This window comes from Drosophila tropicalis, unplaced genomic scaffold (genome assembly GCF_018151085.1).
Source record: "Drosophila tropicalis isolate 14030-0801.00 unplaced genomic scaffold, ASM1815108v1 contig_443, whole genome shotgun sequence".
NCBI lineage: Eukaryota > Metazoa > Arthropoda > Insecta > Diptera > Drosophilidae > Drosophila > Drosophila tropicalis.
Window position 1 is genome coordinate 4,915,300 of NW_027172907.1, and position 27,879 is coordinate 4,943,178.

At 38.5% G+C, this 27,879-nt stretch overlaps 2 protein-coding genes and 1 long non-coding RNA gene across 4 annotated transcripts; 1 reads left to right on the forward strand and 2 right to left on the reverse strand.

Annotated features, from left to right (window-relative positions):
* Positions 1-477: 477 nt before the first annotated feature.
* Positions 478-1,106, reverse strand: LOC137574301 (uncharacterized). Its single transcript, XR_011031971.1, has 2 exons — positions 788-1,106; positions 478-727 (listed from the first exon to the last, which is right to left on the reverse strand). It is a non-coding gene; the product is annotated as an uncharacterized lncRNA (long non-coding RNA).
* A 236-nt stretch (positions 1,107-1,342) lies between these two features.
* Positions 1,343-3,474, forward strand: LOC137573787 (TOX high mobility group box family member 4-B). Of its 2 annotated transcripts, none has more exons than XM_068285822.1 (2): positions 1,343-1,561; positions 2,312-3,474. In XM_068285822.1, the coding sequence occupies exons 1-2, from the start codon at positions 1,475-1,477 to the stop codon at positions 3,146-3,148; spliced, it is 924 nt and encodes a 307-aa protein (XP_068141923.1). In that variant the 5' UTR covers positions 1,343-1,474; the 3' UTR covers positions 3,149-3,474. The 2 variants fall into 2 exon arrangements, with proteins under 2 accessions (XP_068141923.1, XP_068141924.1); XM_068285823.1 differs by lacking the exon at positions 1,343-1,561 and adding an exon at positions 2,090-2,213.
* A 911-nt stretch (positions 3,475-4,385) lies between these two features.
* Positions 4,386-27,834, reverse strand: LOC137573693 (pneumococcal serine-rich repeat protein). The gene is made up of 5 exons (XM_068285688.1): positions 27,453-27,834; positions 8,975-12,233; positions 7,089-8,827; positions 6,232-7,021; positions 4,386-6,162 (listed from the first exon to the last, which is right to left on the reverse strand). The coding sequence occupies exons 2-5, from the start codon at positions 11,523-11,525 to the stop codon at positions 4,652-4,654; spliced, it is 6,591 nt and encodes a 2,196-aa protein (XP_068141789.1). The 5' UTR covers positions 11,526-12,233; positions 27,453-27,834; the 3' UTR covers positions 4,386-4,651.
* Positions 27,835-27,879: the final 45 nt, after the last annotated feature.

Here is a 27,879-nt window from a genome sequence, read left to right on the forward strand (position 1 = left end):
GCCAACTTTCTGACAGCACTTGCACTGCTGCTGGGATCCCAAAGCTTCATATTTGAATTCTTTGTCGCCGGTTCTTATGAAAGTTATATGTGTTTCAAACATTTGGATGCCGCGAGTTAGGATGCTTCAAGTGTTTTGATTTTTTTAAAATTTAATAATCTGTGGGATTAAAAAATAACGGTATTTAATAAATAATCAAGTTATTTTAGGTAAAAATTGATTTAAGCTTACCTGAATAAAAGTTAGTAAGATCGCCAGTTCTCACAGAGAGAGCCGGAAATATGCTGCAAGAGTATAGACGTCCCTTTTATTCGCACTAGACACTAATGTAATGGCGCCAAATTCACCAGAGTGACCAGTTTCGAAGGGGTAGTATTTGACGTTTATCAACACTTAATAAAAATGTAGCATAAATTAAAATTCTAATTTAACAAAAATGCTATTGCGTTTTCATAACACCGAATAACTGAATAAAAATTAATGTAAACAATTAATTGTTTCTAAATTTTATTTGATTTCTTTTCGCAACAATTTTATGAACCTTAACCTTTTCCCTTAAATCTTCGAAGATCGCATTTTTTGCAGAATGTAAAGTCATGTGGGATGAGTGTTATTTTTTGTCTTCCTCCAGTTTAAAAAGATCTGATAGAGCTCCAGGAATTGCTTTAGCCCGATTATCTTCTTCATTGCTCTTAGGGGAAAGGCCTGCAAAGTATTTGTGCCACGACTACAAGAAAATCGGTAAAATGCCCAGCAAATTGGGAAAAAATTGTTCTTTACTGCTTACCACGTGAACAGAAGTTTCATCTTGTATCCATTTTGAAAATAAATACTCCATATATTTTGCATTGGCGCCACAGGCAAAGCAATTCATATTCAAATCATCTGTGGAATATTTATTTACATCATCAGTAAATTTTGATGACCCACCATTATTAGTTTCCTTGCTGGTACTTTTCAGCCGATCAACATGCTGGGCCCAGTTTGACAACAGCTTGGAGACTTTAAATTTAGTACAACTGTTCATTATTATGAGCCAAAGAGTTTTTTATATACTAAATAAAGTGTATGTTTGTGTTAATTTTTTAGATTTTCTGTATTTAAAAACAAAAGCCTGCTAGATAACGATTTTCTGAGATTCCAAGAGCAAATCTGCACGTAATCGTGTTCAATCTATTTTAATTTAATATTTCGTAACCGATCTTCTATTTCGACTACATTATTTTAATTCATCAATTTTCGAATTTAGGTTTTTACCTAATGTAACGGTCACATGCAAATTGAACACAGTTCACAAACGGTGCTGAAAAACGCTTCATTTGTCCTTTTGCCGCTACTGGCAGCTGGTCACACTATAGAAAAAATACCAGAAGTAAATCTGTGTATTAAAATATAATATTTAATCAAATACTCTATAATAATTTACGCCAAATTAAATCTTTAGACTTGTTAAAGAGTTCTGTAGACGGTGGCCATGGATCAATTTCACACTCCCTCGTTCGGGGACGAAGTGTTCGAGATGAATGAAATGCCAACGGAATCGCTGCCATCGAACCTAGCTGTAAGTCCACCGCTGGAAGAGAATTCTGTAGAGGCTACAAATTGACTAATTGGTGGTGGTGGAGGTGGTCGGGGACAGTTTTTCCAGCTGAGCACTTGGATTAATTGGCAAAATCGGAGCATCGATGGCCATAATGTTTTTATAATGAGCACGAGGCAGAACTGATTGGAATCGAAATCCCCTGTGCTCATCATCGTCATCATTACCCATGGGCTGTTTTTATATTCTTGCCCAGCTGGACGCACATACAATACAACAGAACACATACATGCTCAACTATTTATGTATATATACACCCAAAAAAACGTACACATGGTCCCCAGCTCCATCTAGAGAGCCGGCATAGTAGGGGTTATCGATACGAATACAAAAGCACAGGCAACGCTTTAGCCGCTTATCAACAAACAACACGTATATGTACATATATACGTACATAGAACAATATGTACATACATACATATGTACTACGGCGGGTCGACGCAACGTCGTTGTCGTTACCACATATGCCTCTGCATCTCTCCCCCTTATGGGTGCAGAGCACATGTAGCTGCGCTTGGCGGCGCCCACTGAGCAAATTAGTTTAGTTGCTTATACTGTGATTTAAATTATAATAATATCGCTTTTAGTTCTTGTCCAGATGAAGAAGTTACTAGTGAGCATAAGTCTATATTTGTTAGGCAATAATAAAAAAGCTAAACTAATCACCCATCCCTTTCTGCCTTTTTTTCCTTTGTTTGTTTTTCGTTGTAGTCTCGAAGAATGCTTAGCCTGGATCATTCCACGTTAAATGATGACGATGACATGGACTATGACACATATAATGGTGGGCAACAGCAGCACCACAACCACGCAATGATGACTCAGCAACAGGCGGCACAGCCGCAGCAGCAGATATTGCCACATCTGCCTACAGATTCAGTTGTCCAAGGGGCTACTGCAAATATACAGACGCCACCGAAGCCAATGGCTCCTTTTGCACTTTTCTTTCGCGATACTGTGACGGCTATCAAACAACAGAACCCAAACAGCTCATTTGAGGAAATCACGCTTATTGCTCAGAATATGTGGGATGCCCTGGATGTGTCCCAAAAGTCAATATACAATCAACGACATGAGCTAGAGAAGCGAGAATATTTGCGTTTAATGCGCGATTACCAACAGCACTTATCGGAAACAACAAAGCCAGAGAACACTTCTACAACCATGGTCACAACTGAGTCGACAACGCCAGTTTCAGTTTCAATGCCTGCCGAATCAGTGATTGTCAGTGGAGGGGAACAGTTACAACATCATCATCAAACACAACAAGACCACCATCAGCTGCAACAACAACAACAACACCACCAACAACAACAAGACCAACAACAATTGGCTGTTATAGCTCCTCCTCAGCCGCCTGAACAGATACCATTGCTCTCAGAAGCGGCAAGTGTAACCAAATGTACGCGTGAGCAATGTAATAAACCAGCCATAATTAACCCAGACTGGGAGGATGAGTACTGCAGCAACGAATGCGTCGTCATACATTGTCGGAATGTATTCAACGAATGGGCCTTATCCTTAAAAACGCCAAACCCCACGTGGTAGAGAGCTATAACACCATCTCATAGACATAACATATATAGGCCTAATAATATGTACACATACATAGACATTAATTTATAAAAAAAAGAAATAATCAATTCATTCGGTCGCCAAGTAACTTTTAATAAATACACACATTTATTATTACTGCTCTTGCACTGCATAATTCTTCATAATTATCAATGCCGGTTTGGTGGCTTACAAAATTTCATTCATATAATTTTGTATTCTATTCCATTTCGTTTTTTTTTTTTTTCTTTTGTTGTATCATATAAAATATCAAATAACTAAAAGATAAATAAAATATTATCAAATATTAAAAAAAAAAATAGAAAAAATATAATAATAAAAACAACGCAACTTTTTTTTTGTGTTAAAGTAATAAGCCATTAAAGATTTCATGAAAATGATACATGAGGGAGAAAAACAGGGTATTCGTTATTTAAAAAGTTGTTCTTTTCTTTCATTCATATTTAACAGTGGAAGCAGAGGAGAGAGCGAGAAGACTAATTATTTGACATTTTGCTGTTCATTAGTTTTTAAATGCAGCTGCTGGCTAAGCGCGTAAAGCATAATAATAATTTGTCTTATAAGTCATTCGGTTGGATCTTCTCAATTTCAGTGCTTTCTTGGGTTTTATAATTTTAAAAAATCATCATTCATGTGGATGTTATTTTCATTTCATGTCTCATTTAGAACAATCTTCAACTTAACTAGTCTATATAATACGAATTATAAATCCGAATCGAGGACAATGTGTATAGGTAAGTCTATGTACATTTTGGTTCTCTGCTGCCTTTAGTTGCTCACACAAATAGGTATGCATGTTTTATACTTTGAGTAGACAATTTGGATTATAAGCACTTGTTTGTTGTTTTGTTTATATGTATGTAGACACAGGATATATGTATGTATAAGCATTAAACATAAACATAAAGCGCACTCTAAATAATATCACTAAAAGTTGTTTCGTTTCGTTTGTTTTCTCTTTCCACTTTCTGTTTTGACATTGCTTCGCTTTGCTAGTACAATATACATATAAATATATATATATATATATATATATATATATATATATATATATATATATATATATGTAGGTTGTAGTTGTAAATATATATATATTTATATATATATATATATATATAGATTCTAAACTCATTACAATAATTATATTTTGGGAATAACTTTCTTTTTTTGTTGTATTATATTGTATATGTAAGTATATAGTTAGTGGGCGTTTTGGATTTCTTTTGTTCTGTTTTTCTTCAGTTTATTATTATTATTATTTAAATGATTTTCCTTTATTGACTAGTGTTGCCATATGGGACGTATTCGGTTTTAAATTGGGTTGGGTTGGATTGGGTTGGGCTGGTTAACATTAGGTCGTATTTCATACAACCTGGCATAGACAGCACATATCAGAGCCGACTACCAAAATACAGAGGATGCTCTCCATCCAAATTATCGCCAACTCACCACTTACCACTCACTCTCGCTATTTATTTACTCGACAATCTGCAGTTCACTTATATCCAAATCGGCGCTATCTTTGCAAAATGTACTTGACCTTTCCAATTTGGATTCAACTCGCTGTTGAATGGTCGGTGGCGGGCTTGCCATTATTTGGGCAGTAACTAATTGATCTAGCTTTTGCTTGATTACCTGGGGTCCTGATACCCTGTATATGGTACCGACAGCGCCATTAAAATTATTTGCTGTGGTCCTTTTCAAATGCAGGGTATTCGGTCGACGAGTGGGTATACTTGAGGGCAGGCTATTTCGCAGATTCTGTTGCTGCAGTAGTGTGGTGACAGCGGAATGTGAGGAAGATCGCAGTGGGCCAGTCGAGGTGCGAAGATGCTGCTGAGAACCGCGATCATCGCCAGAACTATGAGTGATGGCACCCTGCGAGTGCTGCTGTTGTTGTTGTTGTTGCTGCTGCAGTTTATTTTTCTCGGCTCGCTTGGCTAGGATTTCACGAGACTTGGCCGAAAGGAAGCTATGGCGTCCTTTATTTGCACCTCCAGGAGCATCAGCTCCTCCCGCTGGCACCGATATCGAACGCTGTTTGAAGAGCTCACGTGTGGATAGAGTACTGCTGACGGAGGAAAGCCGACTAGTGGTTGATTTGGTTGTGTGCACCGAACTGGGGCTGGAGCCGTTTGAGGCATTTGTGGCCGCATTGTGCTGTTGTTTTAGCTGCCGAGTTGATCTATTGCCCACCGTTGTGGTGCGCTGAGTTGGCTTCAGTTTAGTCATCATTACTGCTCCTCCTCCGTTTTGCTGTTGGTGATGGCCATTGATATGCTGCTGCTGGCCAGGATGTGACATTTTGCCACTGCCCGTTAGGGATTCGTGTGAGATCGTCTTGTTGGTAATGACCGAACTCTTCATGCTCTCTGGAAGCGAGTCCACATTCATGTCGGATGAGTATTTAACATTCGTAGATCGCGTACTGCTTTTAGCTCGCCTCGTTGGCGAATGCGATTGAGAAAGACTGTCCATGGAGAGATTGCTGGACTTGTTGCCCAATCGGGTAGTTGATGAATTTCCATTATGCATACGCCTAGCCGCCGCTGGGCTGGAGTTTCTTGAGCTATCGCTAGATGAGATGTGTAAATTTTTGGCCTGAGGCTTTCTGCCACCATTCGTGGCTGGTATATTGGATGAGGACCAGACACTACGAACTGGTCCTGTGCCATTTCCATTCGCAACAGGAGCACGAGGTTTACGCGGCTCCAAGTAACGTGCGCGAACTTCGCCATGAGTCGATGTCGTCGACGTCGCCGATTTGGTTCCCGTCGTCGCCGTCGCAGGAGCAGTGGTCTTTGTTTGCACTGTATTCTTGGTAACTACCGATGAAGCAACAGTAGTAGACTGTTGTTTCTTTTGGGCAACTGGTGGTGCTTCGGACTGACTGCGCCGATGCAAATTCAGGCTATGCCGTTCGGATGCAACCTGCGAGCTGGCACGCTGTGGCACATAGGCACGTGAATTAGACTTTTGTAGCTTGCCTAAAGAGAAACAATAGAACATTATAAGGCGATCTTGTAAATTATGTACATTAATATTCATGGACTTACTGCTACCCTCCTTTAAGTCATGATGGGCTTGCGCCTGCACACCGCGTTCAGCTGTCTGCACATGATGATTGGCCACTTCGTGTTGCGTCTGGGTTGCCTTGTAGACATGGGTTTCCTGGGATTGCACCCGCTTTGATTGCGCTTGTATGGCCAATTTAATTTGTACCAGCTCCTGACTTCTAGTACTGCCGCCAAATGAGAATGCCTTGCCCACCGGTTTGCTGCTTGCCGCATTGCGTTTGAGATCGAGTGGCTCGGTCAGCCTCGCTAGATTTTGTATTTTTTTGCGTAACTCCAAGTCCATGCGTTGCCATGCTGTCACACGCATGGCTCGTGAGCACTGGCGGATTAGACACTGTTCGACAGCATATACCAGGGCGCTGACCAAACGTATATACTCGGGCTTCCAGTCCAGCTGTTCTTCTTGCAAGCCCTGCAACTCTTTTGATAGCTCTCCCAAATTAACCGGCATCTGGATGAGCTTTGCCTGAAGGACAGTATTCAAACGGGTGACCCGTTGATAGCTGCGACAAGCCTGTTCGGCTGTTAAAGCTGAAGCCGTCTGCAGTAGAATTGACTCCAAACGTGGTATATGACGGCTGCGATCGTGTCCGAGCGATAGAAAGGCATCGCTGGCTATGAGACTTGCAAAATGGTCGCCTACATAATTATAGGCTGCATCCATAATATCTCGGACCAATTGCTCGCACACATGACCCCAGCGATAGGCCGACAATTGAGCCAACAGATGATCACAATCGAGCACTGTGTCCAGCACCGTTTCCGATGTCTACAAAAGAAACAAAAGCATCATAGTTAAGCATAATGTGTGTGGATAATAGGTAATAGTTTGTTACCAAATAGGCCACTATCTGTTGACGACATCGGCCAAGAATGTCTGGCGGCAGCTGAGCAAATTGTCGTGTTGGCCACACCTTGAGATAATGGCGACAAGTCCAACGTAGACATTTCCGATAGAGATCATCTAAAGCATGATTTAGAGCCACTGGCAGCACCTGCAGAATGCCATCGATACAGCCCGAGCAGGGTTTATGGAAATTGTGGCAGTAGTTGGTCTTGAGGGCATGAGAAGTGACCTCCTTGAGTCCCTCGAGTCCCAGAAGATCAGCCAGAGCAGCCAATTCCATGAGACTTATGCCATCCGGCGGATGGGAAGCACCAGAATAAATGTGGCACAGAGCAAAATGAACCGCCGCATAGGAGTAGCCCTGTAGAGAGACCACACTCTGGGCTCCATGACCCGCTAACATGGCGGCAAAGTATTGGCAACGCGATCTCAGTATGCATTTATGGGCACGAATGCGACGACCATGCACTTCCACTAGCATATCGGTGGCAATCTCTTGCAGAAACATCTTCAGCAAATCCTCACCTAAACGACGCGGCTGCCGACAACTAATGGAAGATTCATCCATGCCAGATCTACTGAAACTTGATGCCAGACTGGAGTCAGCACTTAGATCGGTTTGAATATAATCCACCTGCTGTTGTTGCTGCTCCGAGGCCATATCGTTGGGCAACGAGTTCGAGAACTCTTTGGTAAAATTGGGAAAGAGACGTGACAAACTGCGTAGATTATCCACCGAATTGGTAAAGTTATGGAAACTATTACCCGTGGATCGAGTCATAGCCCAGGAGAGGGGTCGTGGCCTATTCTCATCTCTGTAGAAACGCTGACCCAGCTGTGAGCTGCGCTGGTTATTACCACTGCCGCCCACACTCTTGCTCATCGAATCCGGCGACTGAAGATCATGCTTGGCCATCGGTTTATCCATATCGGATAACTTGACAAAGCTTGAAGGCGCCTGTTGTTGCTCGGCATTCTCAATGACTGTCTCTAGCAGTTGTTTCTGTTTCTCAATTGTCGCATGTAGCGTTTCCATGGTATGGCCATTGGTTAGGGGTAATTGCTGCTGCTGTTGCTGTTGCTGCTGCTGCTTCTTGGGTGACCAGGTCTCTTTTGCTTCGATAATGGTTTCCATGCGATTCGAACTGCTGCTCAATTGAAGAGACGCAACTGGTTGCTGGATATCAGCCTGCTGTTGAGCCAATTGTTCGTCCTGCTGAAAGGTGAGATCATCGGTTTCCGTATTGGATGCCGGTGAAGCATCCTTGGAAAGTATACCCTCGGTTACAGAGGCCATGCTGCTACTTTTATCATATGTCTCATTCAATTGGACATCACGACGCCGTTTCTTGTGATGGGCTGCTGCTGTCGTTGCCGCCGTCTGCTGCTGCTGTTGTTGTTGCTCCTCATCCGAGCAACTGCTTAGAGCTGCATTAGAACCACCGCTATATTCATCGTAGGGCGAAATCGAACTATCTATGGAAAAGGAAGAGGCCTTCGATATAATTGGCAATTTATCAATGATGCTCATTAGACCGCCGCCATTTGACGATGATTCTCCATTGGTGGCTACATTCGCAGTCAAACTAATTGAACGTTTGCAATCATTCTTCGGGCAATCTCCGCTAGCCTGTGCATTCAGGGCATTGCTGCCCCAACTGTGACGCTTATTGGGCTCCAGGTGTTGTTCTTCTTTCTCGATCGTCATATTTTCGCACCACCGCATAACTAGAAAAATGAGCAAAATATAATCGTATAATAAATACAATTTTCTGAGAAAATACTAAAGAAATTTTTGTTAATGAGAGAAAACTAAAAAAACTGAAGTGTAGACTCTGTGAAATACAAATGAAACTGAACTGAACAAAATCTTACCCAATTTGTCATTTTTCATCGGTTGCCTGTGTTTCAATGCCAACTTGTTGTGGGGTTGTTCCTGCTCCTCGTTTTTGGATCTATATAGGTCCAAAGATTTGCTTTCGCCTCCAACACCAGGACCACCACTGGGGGCCAGTTGGGTTGAACTCTTGGCCATAAGAGTCTCTGTTGAGCTGGCACTGGATTTCATGACATCATCGCCGCGTCTTGGTGTTCCCGATGACGTTGTACTCAATGAGTTGGACAAACGCTGAGCCAAACTGAAGGGCTCTTTGCGTCCATTAATACGTGCGGATTTGGGTTCCCCAATGTCAATAAACATGCTGAAGATATTTTTCTGCTCCTGGGGTTTCTCATCCTTTTTGGCTATTGCTGTTGCCGATCTATTGTTAGATTCCCTTCGGCCTTCATCCCCTTCACTCTGTGATAGATTTACGAAGAATCCCGCGGATTTGGGTCCCGTATACGATTTGCTTAGATGTGCTGCAGCTGCTGCTGCGGGAGCTGAAGGTGGTTGAGGTGGTTGAGTTTCGTTACTGGGCTTACGGTCCATGGAATCCAAGGAGACATAGAAGCCACAGCCACTCTTGTGTGAACTATTCGAGTCGGATCGTTCGCGAAAACTGGATGTAGTGCTACTTGTGCTGCGACGTCTTTCCGGACGACAATCGCTCATGTCCACCACCCAAGATGCTATGCCGGGTGCTTGCTTACGCAATTGATGCTGCTGATGCGACGACTTTACCCTTAGCTCCACACCAGCTAATTCGGCATCATCGTCATCATAGGCATGGTGATTCTCGTTGAGATCATCATCGTCATCGTCATCTTGCAACGGTCGAGTGGGTGCAAAGTCAAGCGATACGAAACCACCCGAAACTATGGGACAGCTATCGGTGCGTCGCTTGATACTTGGACTCTCGCATTGCTTCTGCTGGAAATCTTCGATGGAGGCACCACCCGACACTATCGGATTGGCCTCATCAAATTTGGAAGATCTCTTGGGTGTTCGCGGCAGAGGCAATGGCGAGTCAGTGGCATCACTGCAATACGCACCAGAGTCACGATGATGGGACAATGATGAGGATAGAATGTAATCTCTGTGTATGGAGCTGTTATTGCTCACCGAAGTGTGCTCAATGTGTACCATGGAATTGTGTGGAGTGGATGCAGATGCCGAAGCCGAAGCGGAAGATGGGACATGCGCATGCCGGCCCTGACTCTGCTCTGACCATACCAAACTGGGAGCCGGGCTACTCGAGGAATAGTCGGTGGTATAGCTGAGATCAGGATGGCCATGCTGCGCTGATGTTGCCTGCTGTTGCTGGTGATGCTGGTGTTGATGATGATGGGTGGCAAATTTGGGACTACTGCCCAGTGGATGCACACTAAAGTGCTGAGCATTATGTTGGAAGCTATAGGGCACTGGCATAGCAGTGGGTCGACGTTCTTGCTCATGCTCGGATGCAGATGAGTCAGCAGCGTCGAGGGATTCATTATTTATTGGATTTATGGGACGTTCCTGCGTCACAGCTTTGCATTTGGCAAATGCCTTGTGAAATTGTTCCAATTGTTGGGTGGGTGAAGGATCTTCTTCTTCTGCTGCTATTCCCACTTCCGCCTCCGCCTGCTCCTCTTCATCTTCAGCTGCTGTATCTGTAGTTTCTGCCTTTAGACTAGGCAAAGACAACACTTCATCCTCGTCACGCAATGAGGAGGCATCTATAAAACAAGCACTTGTTCCAGATGTCGACAAGGGCTGATCTCGATTCTCCAAATCACGCAATAGAATTTTATCACTTAGCCCCTTAAAGAGGAGTGGTTCATCCGGCTTAGCCGCCTCCTTAGGTGGTAGCGTTGGTGGTGTAGCTTCTATAGTAGCCCCCGGATATACCGATTCCCAAGAACCAGTCTCTGTTGATACTGTCGACGTTTCCATGCACACTATTTCCTCATTTTGTCGCTGCTTCTCCTCTTTTGATGGTGGCTGCTGCTGTTGTTGTTGTTGCTGCTGTTGCTGCTGCAATCTACTGCTGCTACTACCCAAGCCATCATCATAGTCATAAGCTTTATTGTCCACACTACCATTGTCAGAGGCCAAAGAATTTGCTACAGCTGATGCCTGTGTTCGATGTCCACTTGGACTGGCTATGGGCGAAAAGGTATCTCGCTCCTCTTCACCAACATCCAGTTCACAGGTTTTTGTAGAACCAGAGCTCGAACCTGAGCCGGATCCCGACCCAGAGCCGGTTTGCTGACTCCGCTGCTGCTGATGATGTTGATTTTGATGCACTGCAGCATTTGTTGTTCTTTGTATATCTTCACTATATTGAGGAATTGATGAGACCGAAGAGCTGCCCGGACTGCTAGCACTGCTGGTATTTGTGCTGCTTTTACTGCTGCTCCCATCACTGCTATTACTGGTATTGGTGAGATTCGAGTAGTTCGAGTGGTTTGGCGAGACTGCCGCATCTACCTGCTGGTCCAACGACCTTCCAGTGTATGACGCAGGAGCTGCCGATGCTGGCGAAGTGGGTGAGGCATCCATTGTGCTGACACTGACTGGCTAACCGACTGGTGAGGGAAGGGCAGGTGGGGTAAGGTGCTTAGCCACCAAAAGTCTCCAATAACCAGAGCTGCTGCCGCCGCTGCCTCAACTCAACTCATCGACTCGACTCGACACTTTTCCGGTCTGCCTCTGTTGCTGTTTCTGTTTGCTAGTTTCTGTTTCTGGTTCTGCTTCGATGACTGAATACCAAGTGACTTGACACAAGTGGGCACCACTTGGATGACAAGAAGAAGAAGTGTAGACTTTGGTTTTCGATCGTCTGCCTTAGACTAGGGGGTTGGGAGTTGGATTGGCTCTGCCTACATGGCCACCACTTGATGTTGCCACACTTCCCTCCTCTCGTCTTGCCTTCTATGTGTCTGACAAAAATAGATAAGCAAAATCTATACCAAATAGTCTCGTCTTTTCCCTTCCTTTGCTAATGATGTACTACACAGCTGCCTCGTCCTCTGCTATTCCCATGCCGTGTGTTCCTTCCTTTGCGTTTCGTTAAGTTCGTTTATCGTGTTTCCCTCTCTTTCTCTTAGTTTCGGTAACGATTTCTGTGTTTCTTTTTTGTTTTCTTCTCAAAGTTCACACAGTCTCAACTTTGCTGATTTATTGCCAATTGTGCCAATTGGTTGCCTTTTCGTCAGTTCAGTTTGGTTTAGTTGTTGTTGTTGTTGTTATTCTTGTTGCACAATTTATCTGTAAAAATACAAAATAACAACAATAAAAAATTAATTATTATTACATGCATGAATTAATTCAGTGTGCAATTATTAAATGCATTTTTGTTGTTGTTTTTTTTTTTTATAAATGTTTATACTTAATTTGTAATAATTTCATACAAGTATTGTATGTTTTTTTTTCTCAGGTAAGTATTATTTTTTAAAACTAAAGTTGACTCAACCCCCACGAAACTCATTTTTAAATCATTACACACACACACACACACACACACACACACACAGAGGCAAAAACAAATTAATCAGTTTGTAATTAAATCGTAAATCCTTTACACAAAAAGTCATGTTAATAAGTTGCTTGAGAGCGTTACTAAGTTTACATATTCTGTCTAAATTATCAGGCATTGCATTGACATTGAATTAAAAGATTTCGATCAAATTTCATTATTGAAATATGTGCTTCCTGGAGGTTTAATTGAATGTCCTTTATGCAGTTGATGGTCCTTAATTAAACACTTTCACTTTCATTGCTATGTTTTTTTTTAGTAAAGAAGTCTTTTAATCCGAGTTCCCTGAAGGATAGCAATCAATAAGGACTACAATTTAGCAGGTAATCCATGTATTAAGACCTCTCATGCTTTTTTTTAAGCTACACTTTGTCAATACATCCTCACACTTACGGGTAAAATGGATGAAATTTACGTAAAATAATTACTATTGTTTTTTTTTTTTTCAATTTAACCTAATGACTAAACACCAATTAGCGGAACAGAACGGACAGTTGACGCTAATCCGGCTACCTACTACTGAAACAAAAACAAACTGTGCCAGAACCCATATCCCAATCATTAATAGAAAACGCCCAACCACACACAGCGCACCACTCATCCACCCACCCACCACACCTATTCATAAACCGCAGCAATTTCGCTTGACCCTTCTAACTAAAGGCTACGACGCTTCCTCTTTGGTGTGTGTGTGTGTTCTTCCAAAGGCAGCAGGAAAAATAAACAAATGTATAGAATTTCAATTTCAATTTGTTATCTCGGAAATATACATGGCAGTAGCGACAAGGCAAGTGCAATGCAAATGGTAAAATTGTTTAGCGCGCTGCTTTGTTTGAAATTAAATACGGAGGGAAATGGAAATAATATGCTGAGGAGTGCCGACAGATGGACGGGACTGGCGGACGGGGCAAATTTGTCACCTAAAAGCCAAGACAACAACCTTAAAGAGGCGTCTCTGTTTGCACATAAATATATTGCCGACAAACTCAACTTTAAGTTCATTCAAAGTTATGTGAATTGCAATAAATACTTTTATAAAAGGTTAAATTGAAATCAGATATTCCTTCCCCTTTCCCCTGAAGAGACAATTCATGTCAAGTGGGAAAGAATATTTAATATTAGTATTTATATTTATATTAAAGTTATTATCACTAAAGCCCTCACACAGTGCGTTTACGTTATGGTTATGGTAAAAAGGATTTCCATGTGGGAAATTTGTGAGATCAAAAATTATATTGCCTATTTCTCTCAATTCTAGTCATTTGAAAGTATATTCAATTATATAAACAAACATAAAATAATGTTTATAGATAAAGAAATTTTTAATATTATATTGTTTGCATATATAATATGCTAATATGAATATAATATATAATTTAAACAAACAAAATGAGTAATGCATGGTCAGAAGATTTATACACACACACACACACACACAAACACACAAAGTGTGTGTACGTGTATAGGTATAAATGTAAGTTATAAAAAACGATCGATAAAATCATCATCAGATCATTTGAATTTTGTTGCCAAATATGGGCATCAACAACAAGTTGACGTTAAGGTTGACGTTGACGTCGACGTCGACGACATAATGCTTGTCTCTCGATTACGGAACAAAACCAAAAATAAAACATACTGACTGACACAATAGAAATTGAAAATAATCGAAAGGAAGTGTAGGCGTACATATAGAACGTATCTACATATAGTATACCCAACCACTTTTAGATCTAAGATCAATAATTATTCCCCCTCACCATTTTTATATACTTATGTGGTACAGGAGTGTATCTGTTTGTCGAAGACAGTTGAATGACTACGACTGCAACGTGCATTGAATACCAATGGCCAAACTATAGAGACCACTCCAATCCAGCAACAACAACAACAAAATAATAATAATAACAAAAACCAGTTGCAAACAAGAAAAACTTAAATCAAGGGGAAACAGCAATGATAGATACATAGCTGTCTAAAGATCCGATAACTAAATACCCTCTCCATGAAAAGCCATGTCAATGACACAGGATAATCATCATGATCGAAATAGATAGTTAGTCCAACAGATATCCATAATTTAATTAATTTGGTTTTAAAGATAGGTATCTTCGAAAACTTGGACAACTTTAATATACCCATTCTCTTTGTTGTCAATAATTTACATGGTATCAAAACAAACATGTATAGAGGTATATAATAATAATAATCAACATCATAGTGATTGGTGTATTTATGGAAAAATGCACTCTAAAGAAAGGTTCAACGATCTTTGCGTCTTCAGTCAAATTGGCATTAACTGAACTGCTCAACTTAAGAACTCAAGGTAGATACGTTATGGAATCCTTAGGGAAAATGTACAATTCTATTTATATATAATTATATATTAAGTGTCCTTACATCTATCACTCCGTCCTGGTGCGTACAGAGGTGTAATTGTTAATGCAAGTACTTTTATTATGGGAATTGTTGTTTTCTATATCCTTCTATACCCTTACCCAGTTCAGGGTTCAGTAATCACGAATGAAAAAAAAGTCAGTAACAACTTTGCGTGCAGCAAAAGAGTAAAACAATAAAAGGGTGCAATCAAGGGCGGGGATCTTAGGGTCCTTGTGCAAATGTTAACACAACACATTTCCGATACAGATCTGAAGGCTTCCTCACCCTCACCCTTACCACCCACAACTCAACTCAATTAGCTGAAAGCTGGTTAGGTTAAGTTTAGGGGCAGGGTATGCGGGTATGATGATGACCTTCACTACAATCAACTGAAAGATCCGTTACATATAGGTGATTTGCATGTTAAGAGCACCGATATCGTGATACCCATCTTTCTTCTACCGTATATACTAACATTTCTAAATGCTTTTTATAATAAGTATAAAGTTATTAACTTTGTGTTTGTATGAATATATAATCTAGAAAAACGTGTGTAATAATAAATCATTGAACATTTTATTTAAAGGTGAAGAGAAATCAGCAAGAGCCAAGTTAATTTAAGTTGGAGTTTCTTTAACAATCTGCTGAGATATTTTCGAATCGATATCGATCAGGCGGAACCAAAATGTATGTAAGTGAGTAAATGTACATATGATTATGATTGACGCGACTACTACTATGTACAATAATGCAGTCTTAATTAGCAAGTTACAGACTTGGTATGAAACTGGAACTGGCATTGACTTTAGCTTGACCTTTGCTCATAACCAACGAACCAAGGAAATGAATAACGAACACAATATGTACATGTGTATGTTTGAATGTTTGTGTATACATATATGAATGTATCCAACCATTGCGAATCACCACATCATGCAAATGGATGATATAATTGCCGATAGACTTGTGCTTCATTCATAATTAACAATAAAATGGGGGAACATTGATGTGGCAAGAGTTTATATACCCTGTACACTTTAAATATAAAAGCCACAAATTTTTCAGAACTAAAAAAAAAAAAAAAACCACCAAACACTTTAAACCACATACTCTTAATTAGGCTAAAAGGTGATTTTTAAAACTGCTAACAAGCACTCACCTCTCTTCTAAATGCACAGAGAGATTGTTGGTAATCTATTGCTAAAGGGTATCTCGAATTCGATGACCTTAGTTAAGAAACTTTGCCGCACAGCTGGCAATCGACAGCTAACATAGGTTTGCACGACAAACGACTCAAGGCTTAATCAAAACGATGAAAGTTTAGAAAAAGAACTTATAAATAAATACAAAAATTCTAAATAAAAAGGACTAGGCTTGGTCGTGCCACGAATCTTATGAATAACATTTTCCCAAGCTTTAACATGACTACATAACATATATATTTTCTTTTATAGCATATTTCCATATAAAACTTGAAAATAATACGTAAAGAATGATATTTATAAACAGATTTGAATGAAGTTATAAGAAAACCGCAAATGTTTGTAGTACCCCTCGTTTGTTGATTCTTTTACACGGTTTTTTTTCTATATGACACCTTTGTAACTCAATCATCGGGCATCAAATTGTGTGTACGTGTGTGTGTGTGTGTGTGTGTATGTTGACCGCCCTTGAAATCAAATGACACGCAACCGAAAAAAATGAAACCAAGTCGCGCAGACGCCCTCGCGTCTCAGTCAACTGAGGAGCAGCACCCCTGCCCTGTCCCCAGAACCCCACCCACCACTAACTCATTCGACTCAACTCAAGCGGCCCAAAAGTTAAGACCAAACCAACTGTAAAAACATAAGCTCAGCTGTTCTTGCCCCTCTCTGTGTCTCCCCCTCTCTATCACTCTCTTTCTTCGTATGTGGAATCCAATTGTGCTTGGTATGCGATGAGTTACGGCCCACATACTTTTTTTTATACACTTCCAAAGCTGGCAATATACGACAAGGCGACAACTTTTATGCATTAAGCTAAGCTGAATCATCAATTTGTTGTTTGTCTTAAAATTTTTGTTAATACTTTGAAATTGAATGCCGTAATATCATATAACTCTGTGAAGAAAACACACAAAAGGGTATTGAAATGTCAGCATATATACACAAATTGTTTACAAATATGATTGTATTTACAATATATTCCATTACTGCACAATATTACAATAAAAAAAAATATTGATTTGCATATGTGTATGTAGCTGAATGAAATCAAGTTTAAAATATTTTCTGACCATAATAATAAGAGAATTTGCGGAAGTTATTAAGTTTAAAAACTATTTCAATTTTATTATTAAACTTGTGTGACAAATTATTGCCAACATTTGGAAATTTAGACTGCTGATTAAATTGCCAGCCAACAGCAATGTTTGGTTTTTTATACCCTTGCAAAAAGGGTATATTAATTTTGGTCAGAAGTGTGCAACGCATAGAACGAAGCATCTCCGACCATACAAAGTATATATATTCTTGATCAGCACGACGAGACGAGTTCAACTAGCCATGTCCGTCCGTCCGTCCGTCCGTCCGTCTGGATCAACGCAAACTCCTCCTAGACCGTAAGAGCTACAGAGCTGAAATTTTGCACGTAGGCTTGTATATACTGCAGGCGTTGTATATCTCGGATTCAGCCGGATCGGACCACTATATTATATAGCTCCCATACAAACCCCAAAGTCACGAACAGTGACTTTTCTCAATAACTTCGTTATTTTCTATGCTATTATCGTGAAACTTAATATTAGAGAGTTTACTACGCCTATAAGCGACTATGCCAAATTTGATCAAGATCGGGTGACTATATCATATAGCTCCCATACAAACGGCCAAGTCACGAACAGTGACTTTCTCAATAACTTCGTTATTTTCTGAGCTATTGTCGTGAAACTTAATATTAGAGAGTTTACTACGCCTATAAGCGACTATGCCAAATTTGATCAAGATCGGGTGACAATATCATATATCTCCCATAGGAACGATTGGTCGAAAACAGTGACTTTTGTAAATAACTTCGTTACTTTTAACGCGATTGCTTTTAAATTAAACATTTCTTAATTTAATATATATGTTAATGACTGTGCCGAATTTGATAAAGATCGGGTGACTATATCATATAGCTCCCATAGGAACGATCGGTGGAAAACAGTGACTTTGATCAATATCTTCGTTATTTCCTATGATTGTAGGCCATTCTTTCGCAAACATAAGCCTTTTTAGATAAAACGTTCTTCCACATTGATGGCTAATAGGTAAGGAAAGAGTTACCAAAAAAGTTGCAAGGGTATACAAACTTTGACGCGGTCAAAGTTAGCCCCGGCCCTCTGGTTTTTTTTTATTATTATCATTTATTTCTTGGTGTATTTTGATAGCTGCTAATCAAATTTCAGCGCCCGTGTTTCAATTTCGTGTTTTTTGTTTTGTGTCTGCTTTCTAGCGAATTTTGGATGGAAACAAGAGAGTTGTTTATGTATTTGTATACATATGTATGTCTGTGGGTCTATAGAAACTAAACAATTAAAGTGAGAGAGAGAGAGAGAGAGGGAGTGAGACACAAAGCGTGGCACTAATCGACAAGAAGATTATATATTAGATTCATGCGTAGCGTACAGAATTATTATTGACGATATTTCTTCAGCGAGAAAAATAATACAAAACAAAAACAGTAAGCACAGCACACAGATAATGTGCACACACGCACACACAAACACATACTGACTGACAGAGGAAGGAGAGGCACAGCCAGGAGCCAGCCAGCCCCCCAAAAACCATAGAGAGCAGCGCCACCCCAACTGCCTGAGAGAGAGAGAGAGAGTGAGAGGGAGGGCACCAGACAGAGCTATATATGTGGGAGAGTGCAGTCAGTGCAAGCAATTGAGATAGTATGAGTATGATTATTGTCTCATTTCGATTAACATGGACAAGAGTGATGAGATCACAATAACTTATTTACAACTATGTATAATAAGAATAAGAGCACGAGCAGAAACTTTCCAAATATCGATAGATCGTTAAAAAAGCTTAAAACATTAAAAAAATCGAGCATTTCAATTGAATTGGTAATTATTGTCTATAAAAGCTATGAAATAAAACCATACCGACTTAAATTATTACATCTTACAATTTAATATCCATGAAATACGCATAGCCCTGACATTGAAAATTTTCTTTGTTAATGTAAAGCGATTCCCAAGAGAAAATGTATTTCACAATGTGTGAATTAAACAAAGATCTCGGAAGCAATTCAAAAGTTTATTAACCCTTACAGTTCCTCCAGACTATTACATCTACATACGATTATATATAAATATATACATATGTATATAAACGATGTTGGAATCGTACTCTTGCTCTTTTCGTCACGCTACTGGAGAGGTTGTCGTCTTTAAAAAAAAAAAAAAAAATGTAGTAATACAGTAAAAACTGATTATCAGTGGAAATAATCCGATATAAATCAATAAGTTTATGTGTCTTTGTTAATAAACTTTCGAATAATCGGACTAATAAAGGTTTTCTATTTATAACTTTTTTGATTTTCAGCTTACAGAAGGAGTCTCGTTTTGTTTTATACAAGTTTATGCCAATAATTTTCAAAGTTGTCTAGAATAAAATAAAATATTCCCTCCATCCCGTCGCTAAGTAAGGGTATAGCACCTTTTGCTGACATCAGCATTTGGCATAAGTTGTATCCAAATCCAAATCGAAACACAATTCCATTTACAGTTGAATAGTATATTTCCATTGATGAAGCATTTGTGGTTATTGTTGCTGTTGTTGTAGTTGTTTGTTGTGTCAAGAGTTTTTAATGTCAAAGAATTGACACATAAAATTTTGTTTTTTGATATGTAAATTTAGCCTAGATCAAGACACGGTTCGACTAACTTTTTGTAAACACGAAGTTTTTATACCCTTGCTTGATTCATATACGTGCCAAAAAAGAAGCTAAACTACAACTTAAAACGTGTGGTCAAAACGAATATATGTAACCTCAGAGTTAAGAAGACGGGCAAATAAACAACCAACAAATGACAACCCAAAAGTTCGAGATTTCTTTTTTGCTTGCTTTGGCTTTTATTACCGCTTTTGTTGATGTATTCTTTTTTTGATTTTTCAGAGAGAATAAAATGTAATACATTAAATTTAAACGACCTCGAGGCGTCAGACATTGGCAGGCGCCAAAATATGTCTAAAATATTGTCAAGAAAAACGGAAAAAGCAAAAAAACACGTTGCACTCACCGAGTGCAATCTGCAATTGGCAGAATATAAATAAATAGCATTGAGACTAAGTTAATCTAGATAAATTTCATTTACAAATATAACTAATAAAAGGTTTTTATATACAGAAATTGTTTCATTGACTCATTTTTGTTCATTTGCCAAAATATTTACAGACGGATTTATGTTTTATGGCTAAAGGCAATGCTTTGAAATACCCTAAGGTGAGCGTTTTTTGTTGATTTTTTTGGTATCCTTATGTTGTCCTTATCCTAAAGTTGTCGTTTTTTTTTTTATAATTGATATGTTAGTTGTGGCAATCCCCTTCCCCCTGCGAAAAAGTTCTTTTGCCATAATATTGATCTTAAAGTATTTTTATTTCATTTCTTTAATGAGAATCTCTAGATACATACTCCATAGATCATGTTGCTTAGTTGAAGGGTTGGTGACTTTAGTAATCTACCCACATATGATATTTGGGGAGGCAAGGGGACAGGGTGTAAAGAGATAGCTAGTCAAATAAACGATTAATCAAACGTGTTAGGGCAGGCAAAGGGAGAAACGAGGTAGAGATTAAAGATATTTTTGTCTTAATGTGGTGTTGTATTGGCAAAACGTCGATGCCAAGCGAAAACCAGAAACAAAAGTCAATGTCCAAACTGCTCTATACATACAAATGTATAGGTATATGTACATACATATGTACATATATATATAATATACTTGGATATATATATGTATTTGTGTGTGTAGTGTATAAAATATAATAATTATTAGAGCGCAGTGGCAGGCAGCAAGTTTTTTTTGTGGCTATTGTTTTGCTTTTGTCTGCTGCTTTTTTTTTTGCCTCTTCTTCTACTTCTCTTTAGCACCCCAATGTGCGGATGTTCGGATGTGTATCGGGGGATCAGAGCCCGTCATATATGTATATATATCTGTATGTACACTCTTTCAAACGAAATTCAAATTGAAACTCCAACTCCCGCCGCCTCCCTCTTCCCCCCACCGCCTCCGCTGTCAGTTTGCTAGCTCGAACTTTCCATATTGTAAATTTTCCATTGTTTGTGATTAAAGTTATGGGGTATGGTTTTTTTCTGTTGTTGTTGTTGTAAAAATAGTTGTAGTTTAGTTACACACACACACATATGCAGGGTGGTAGCCACCATACCAACATAGATGCAAATGCGCAGATAAGCGGCAACAGTTGCTACAAAAAGCATTCGCCCTGTGACTCATACAATTTTTTCTCTCTCTGTCTCTGTATTTTCCTTTTGCAGTTAAGGAACATCTCTCTCTCTCTCTCTTTCTCTTATTTCTTGGACAGACTTTGACGACAATATATTAAAGAGATCAGTGAAAGTGCAGATAAGTTTTTCAACTTTAAGATTAACTATCTCAACTTGGTTTTGCATAAAATTTAAAATTAATCGCACATCTAAATGTCCACCTAAATAGCAAATCACAGTTCATAGATATAGAAATCAATTGTTAGTTTGGAAACTCTGACTATTCATTTTGTTTGTACTTTAGAAATTGTTAATTATGACCCAGGCAGAACACAATAGGCAAGTGTAATAAATTATAGAAAGAACAAAATGATGACAAAAAAGAAAATTTCAATAGACAATGGGCGTGGCCTAATATGGATTGACATAGAAAACATTGTTTTTGCTTGCATTTGTTTAATCTTGCTTTTCACTTTTGCGAGGAGTCATCATTATTTAACTCCAAGTACTAATACACACACACACACAGACTCAAAACATACACACACACACACACACAAACAATTTACATTAACATAAATAACTCTTAAGGTTATTATTTTTATTATTATTATTGCTGTTTCTGTGTAAAATGTTAATAAACTTTTGTTGCGCAAAAAAAATGGCACTAACTACATATAGACAACTTGTATTATAATTGGCTAAGATATTTGTTTGTCTCTCTCTCCCCTACTCTCCTCTTTATGTAAAATTGTAATTTATAATTTGCATTCATAATTTGTTATACCCTTTGTCATTATGGGTATATTCCTTTTGGTTTCCTACTTTTGCTTTCCACGATGAGTTCATCCTCGTTTGTTTAGACTTTTCATGAATTAACTAAACTAAATTAAATAGTTGCTAAGACTCAGACCATTATCTCCATACTCAAGAGCAATCATGCGAATATCTTATCTCAAATTCACACAATTTTATTTTGGAAGTGCATTCAATTTATTTTTATTCGTTATTTTGCTTTATTACTTTTATTTTATGTTCTTGATTACATTTTCAACTTATTTTTTCTTGGTTTGGGTTTTTTCGTTCAACCAAACTTGGCCAAAATCAATTAGGGTTTTGCCAATTAAGTGCAATTATTCCATTATAGAATACCAAGAGATCAAACAAGAAACAAAATTTAAAAAAAAGTGCAAATCGGAACAACTTGTCGTATGCGTAATGCATCACGCATACGACAAGCAGTTTTTCTAATGAAAGGGAATATTAATCCCGACAATCGCATGGTTTTTAAGTAATAGTTTTTCACAGCAATTGTAAACAAATTACATGGTAATTATTATATTGCACTTTTTTTCGATTACTTTAATTAGGATCAATAAATCTTCAATAGTAGATAAACAATACTTAAAAATCTTAAAAAAAAAAATCAAAAATAATAATTAAAAGTAATCTTTTTCGTTCTTTGCCAAAATTCCCCTTTAAAGAGGCAATAAAATTACCCCATAACCATTCCAATGTCAAGTTTTCCTTTATGTCAGACGCCTTTGAATGAAAAAATGAATGATTTGTGTTTCTTGGTGCAGATCTAGTTGCCATTTTGGCAAAGTGGTTCGTAATTAACTTTCCAAATAGCAAATAATGACAACTAGTTTTCACACAAATATTTCTTCAAAATAAAATACAAAATGATACCCAAGTTATGGCTAAGGTACAACTTATCTACATTTCAGCAGGCGCACCTAATGATCAAAAAATTTCTATATATATGTATGTATATCCCAAGCTAATCAAATTTCAGTTGACTTTACTCTGCTGATGCTGGTCAATGTCCCAAAAAAACAAACAAAATCAATCTATGTGTTGTTGCTTTGGCGGGTGGTCGAGTGATCGGTCGGTTGTATGGTCATCAATAAAAAGATACTCCCAATTAATACATTTCTCTCCAAACGGACGACGACGACGACACAGAAATGTCTGTTTTGTGTGTGTTTGGCTTTTTTTTTCTTGGTCATTTAATCATTATTGCCTTCTCCCCCGATTCGGATTTGGTCATTTGATGAAGCGTTGGCGTTTTGTTTGAAGTACTGTTAGCCGTATCATTTTCTTTTTGCAATTGTCTGCGAATTGATGGCATTATCCCACAATCTTTTTGAAGCCCCGCCCATGTATGTATGTTGATAGTTTCACTCTCCTCGCCACAGACAACGACACACACACACACTGATTTGGGTCTGTTCAGTTCAGTTTAGCTCAGGTGATAGTTTCTGTCAGCTTTCTTTTCATTAAATTTTACCCCATCATGCATCATTTGGACATGGAAATTTGTCAACTTTTTGTCAACTTTAAGCGTTCGGTGTGATAGGGGAGGGGGAATTGCCCCAAAGCGGTGTATCTGCTTGTGCCGCCTTTTTATTATTATTATCATCATTGTTATTGTACAATTGTGAACGCGGCGGCGAAGGCAGCTTACAACATAATTTGCCAAATGTGATTAGCAAATTATAGACATGGACATGAACATGGACATGGAGTCTATACCGATCCACTTCTACTACTACTCTGGGGCTTGCTTTCAATTCAACGCTTCGTTTAACTGAAATTAAATTGAAAGCCAGCTGAAAACAAAAATTGGCCACTGAGCCGCGCAATATATAGTCAGTCAGTCAGTCAGTCAGAGAGCCCCAGCAATTGAGTGAATGAGTGGTAGAGTTGAGTTCATTGACTTTTGCTTTTGTTTTTGTTACTTTTGAGTGTAGGACTGTAGTGGTTGTTGTTGGTTTTAAACATTGCCGTTGGGTAATATTACATTTATTTCTATTTCTAAGCTAGGGTTTTTTTTCCCCATTTTGCTCCACTCCTCCCTCGTAGATTTGGCGATGGGCAATGGGATGGATGGCGTCATTTATTTGTCACTGCATCTGTTTCTCTGTTTTGTGTTTGGGTAATTCTATTTAATTCTAATAATTAATTCATTTATATAATTAGTTTCGTTAAATTTGTTGCTCTTAAATGCGAAACAGCTGACTGTGATCATATCGAATCGGTTTTTTTTCGGCCTATATAAGCTTCTTAACGATGTTTGTCCATTTGTTGGGACTAAACGGATTAGAATACTTCAAAGAACATGTTTTAATGGGTTTCTCAACTATATCTGACATTCGAATCTTCGCAATTCAGAAAGGATCGATTGTGGGGCAATTGGTCAATTATTCTAAACAAAAATCAAAGTTATTAAGTAACATTTCGAAATACATAGATATATGTAAGTGTGAATTATTTGGTCGAGTCAATTGGTAGCTATTTTGATTGATGCGTTGGGCACATGTGGAAATGAGGGACAAAACATTTGACAAGGAAATTATACAGATGCTCCTCCCGTCTAAGGGGAGAGTAAAGGGTGCTTAAAATGCCACAATGTAAACGTAATCAGAAATAGCGTAAGCCCTGGCCTCATTGGCATTCAAAAGAGGGAGGCCAGGGGCGAGACAAACAACGGAACGTGATGCGTTGCGTGACAATTTTGCCAAAAGCCAAATGTATACAAATTTTAGAGAAGAGCAGTAGAGGAGGAGATTGGAAACGGTGTGGTGATGGTGGAGAAGATCAATTTCTCGCGGGGGGACAACGCAATGAAAACCTGGCTAATTGTTCACACCCGCCAAACCGAAACGTCGACAAAGTCGCCTTGGGGTGGGGGGCCACACCCAGAACTAATCTCTAAACAATTTTATTTCACTGCGCGCTTTAATATATGTATATACATTTATAAACATACATATAGATATTTTTATATGAGAGTATATATAATTGATTTGCAACATGATTGTATCTCTTTCTATCTATCTTTCTGTTTTCTTTTATTTATTTATTTATGGCAGTAGTATCTGATTTTGGATCGATCACTTCACTCTTTCTCCCTTTCTCTCTCTCTTTCTTTCACCACCGACACCGTCTTTATCATGAAGACTTTTATTTTTTACCCAGAAGAGTAAAAATAGGGAAAAAAGCTAAAGAGTTTCGAAACTAACTGGTAGTGGCGCATCCTTAAAGAGAGGAAACAGAGAATAACATTTAGATTCCCTCCTAAATATAATATTTTAACTAAAAAGACAGATTTTCCTTCAAAATAATCCCAAAATTCCCTAAACCATTTTTTTCTTTGATGCATTTTCAGATTCATCTTCATCATTCAAACTCAAGTGAAATTTTACAAAACGGGTGTTAGGAAAAGTTAACAAATGAAATTTCTGCTCGCGGAGTCAGTCAAGTGTCAGCTGGTGGTTTGGTGGTGGCTCTTCCGCATTTTCATCTTCTTCACTATAATATTTATGTACATATATATTTTATTTTACTCTTAATGTCTTTGGCATTTAAGCTTTGGGTTCACATACACGGCAAGTTGGCCAAGACAAGACAGAAGACGTCGTTTGCCCTAATGCCCCTGCCCGCTATCATTTTAAATCGTCAAATGGACGTCATTACTTGACTTGCTTAGAGTTAAATTTACATTGCTTACATTTCTTTGTTTTTTGGGTCAATTTTTATGTTTATAAGCTCGATAAGGGGGCCACGATTTAAAAGAAAATCCCACATGCCATTAAATGTGATTGATCATATATTGATTTTTCCAACGAAAAACAAGAATGAGTATTGATAACAAAAAAAAAAAAAAACTAACATTAAGACAATTTTCACATTAAACAATTATTTAAAACAATGACCAAAACATCGAATTTTAGTCTGCCTTTTTTCCATTTAGCCAAACAAATTTCGTATATGATAATCTAGGAAAATTCGTTGAATTCAGTTTTGGCCGGTCTATCAAAGGGTCTAATTGTCTTATGTGATTCCAGCTGGCTTTTCGTTTTGCTACTGGTTCTCTGCTGCCCTCCAGTCGCAGTCGTCATTGTCGTAAAAGATAAGGATAAGAATTAAACAGTTGCCCGCAAAAGTCAGTGTATACTTTAAGGTAAATTGACCGCAAAGAAGGATTTTGGATTGGCCAAGCAAGAACTAAGAAAAGTGTATAATGGCTTTATTTGGTATATTCTCTGTAATCTCTTACAGCTGTCTAATATTTTGGCCATTTGTGGGTTAGAAGCTTAATGACTGGTTTCGCCAATGGAGGTTCCTATTCTTAGACGAGCTGCGTCATTGCCGCAAAATGTTTGATAAATTGATTAAATTTCAAAACTAAATATAAAAAAAAAAAACAAGCAAAAAAAATTTGGCAGTCGTTTTGAAAAATATACATATGACTCACACTTTCATTAACTTAGTCTTCACTCTTCTAGGGAATTTCCTGTTGCTGTTGATTTATGCACTTTTTTGTTTGATACTTTTCCATCTACCCATATGCAAATTGGGTTAATAACATATTTCAATGTTTGCTTTTGGCATTAGATGACTGACTTTTCGCTTTCGCTGCTGTTTTTCCTTCATTCTGTTATTGATTTTTCTTATTTGTGTAGTCTCTGACAATAAGAGCGAAGGAGAGAGTACGACACAGAAAGACCAAGGGAGAGAGAGAGGACAATGCAGAGAGAGTGCGAAAGAGAACCGATTAAATACGTAACAGTATTCATAGTTATTTGTTGTATGCGGCTAAGCAAGAGAGAGCTAAACTCCGGCTTCACTCATTTTGCGTACAAAAAAAAAATTACGAGTCCCTACGCATACATACATATGCATATGTTTGGCCAACACACACACACATGCAGCTGCAGCGGCGCTGATTTATCGATTTTTCACTCATTCAAATACAAAGGGTTTTTTGTGGCAATTACATAAAGTAGGAGTAGTAGGAAGCAGACAAGGACGAAATCAAAGTGCGGCTACATAATTAGTGGCAGGGACACACCTGCAGTTAGTAATGGACATCCAACAATAATTTCTAGCTGCCCTTGAGTAGTAGTAGTCTGTCTGCGGTCTCTGGTTATATCTACCTGCCTCTTTTCTTCTTTTCGTTGTTGTTATTGTTCCATATTTGCACATACAAGCCCACACGCATACACACAGTGAGAGCGAGAGAGAGGAGACGCCAAAAACCCACACAACTGCATTTTTGTGTATACTTTGAAGTATGTACTTACTTTTGTTTTGCAAGAATTTTATAGAAAAGCAGCAGCCGAATCGGTCAAATGGAAAATTTTCACGTTAAATTATTATTAATCTGGGACGTATATGAAGATGTTGCTGGTTATCATAGAAACTCGATTAATTTGGGCAGGTTTGAAATCAAACTTCACAATTTTGGGGCGTATTTTTTTTTTATTTCACTGACACTTGTACTAAAAAACAATCGCTAATCTTAAATTTATTGCATTTTTTTCACTTTCAACATTCTTATTCATCAACTTTGCACAGTCGAATTTTTATTGTATTAATTTTGAATTAATCAGAGAAAAAAAATATATTGACGCACGAGCGACCAGCACAACGTAGATTCAACGAGAAAACAAAAACAAAATTCTTTGCTGTTTGCCAGCGTTGCCAACTTGACTCAAAAACGAGAGTCGC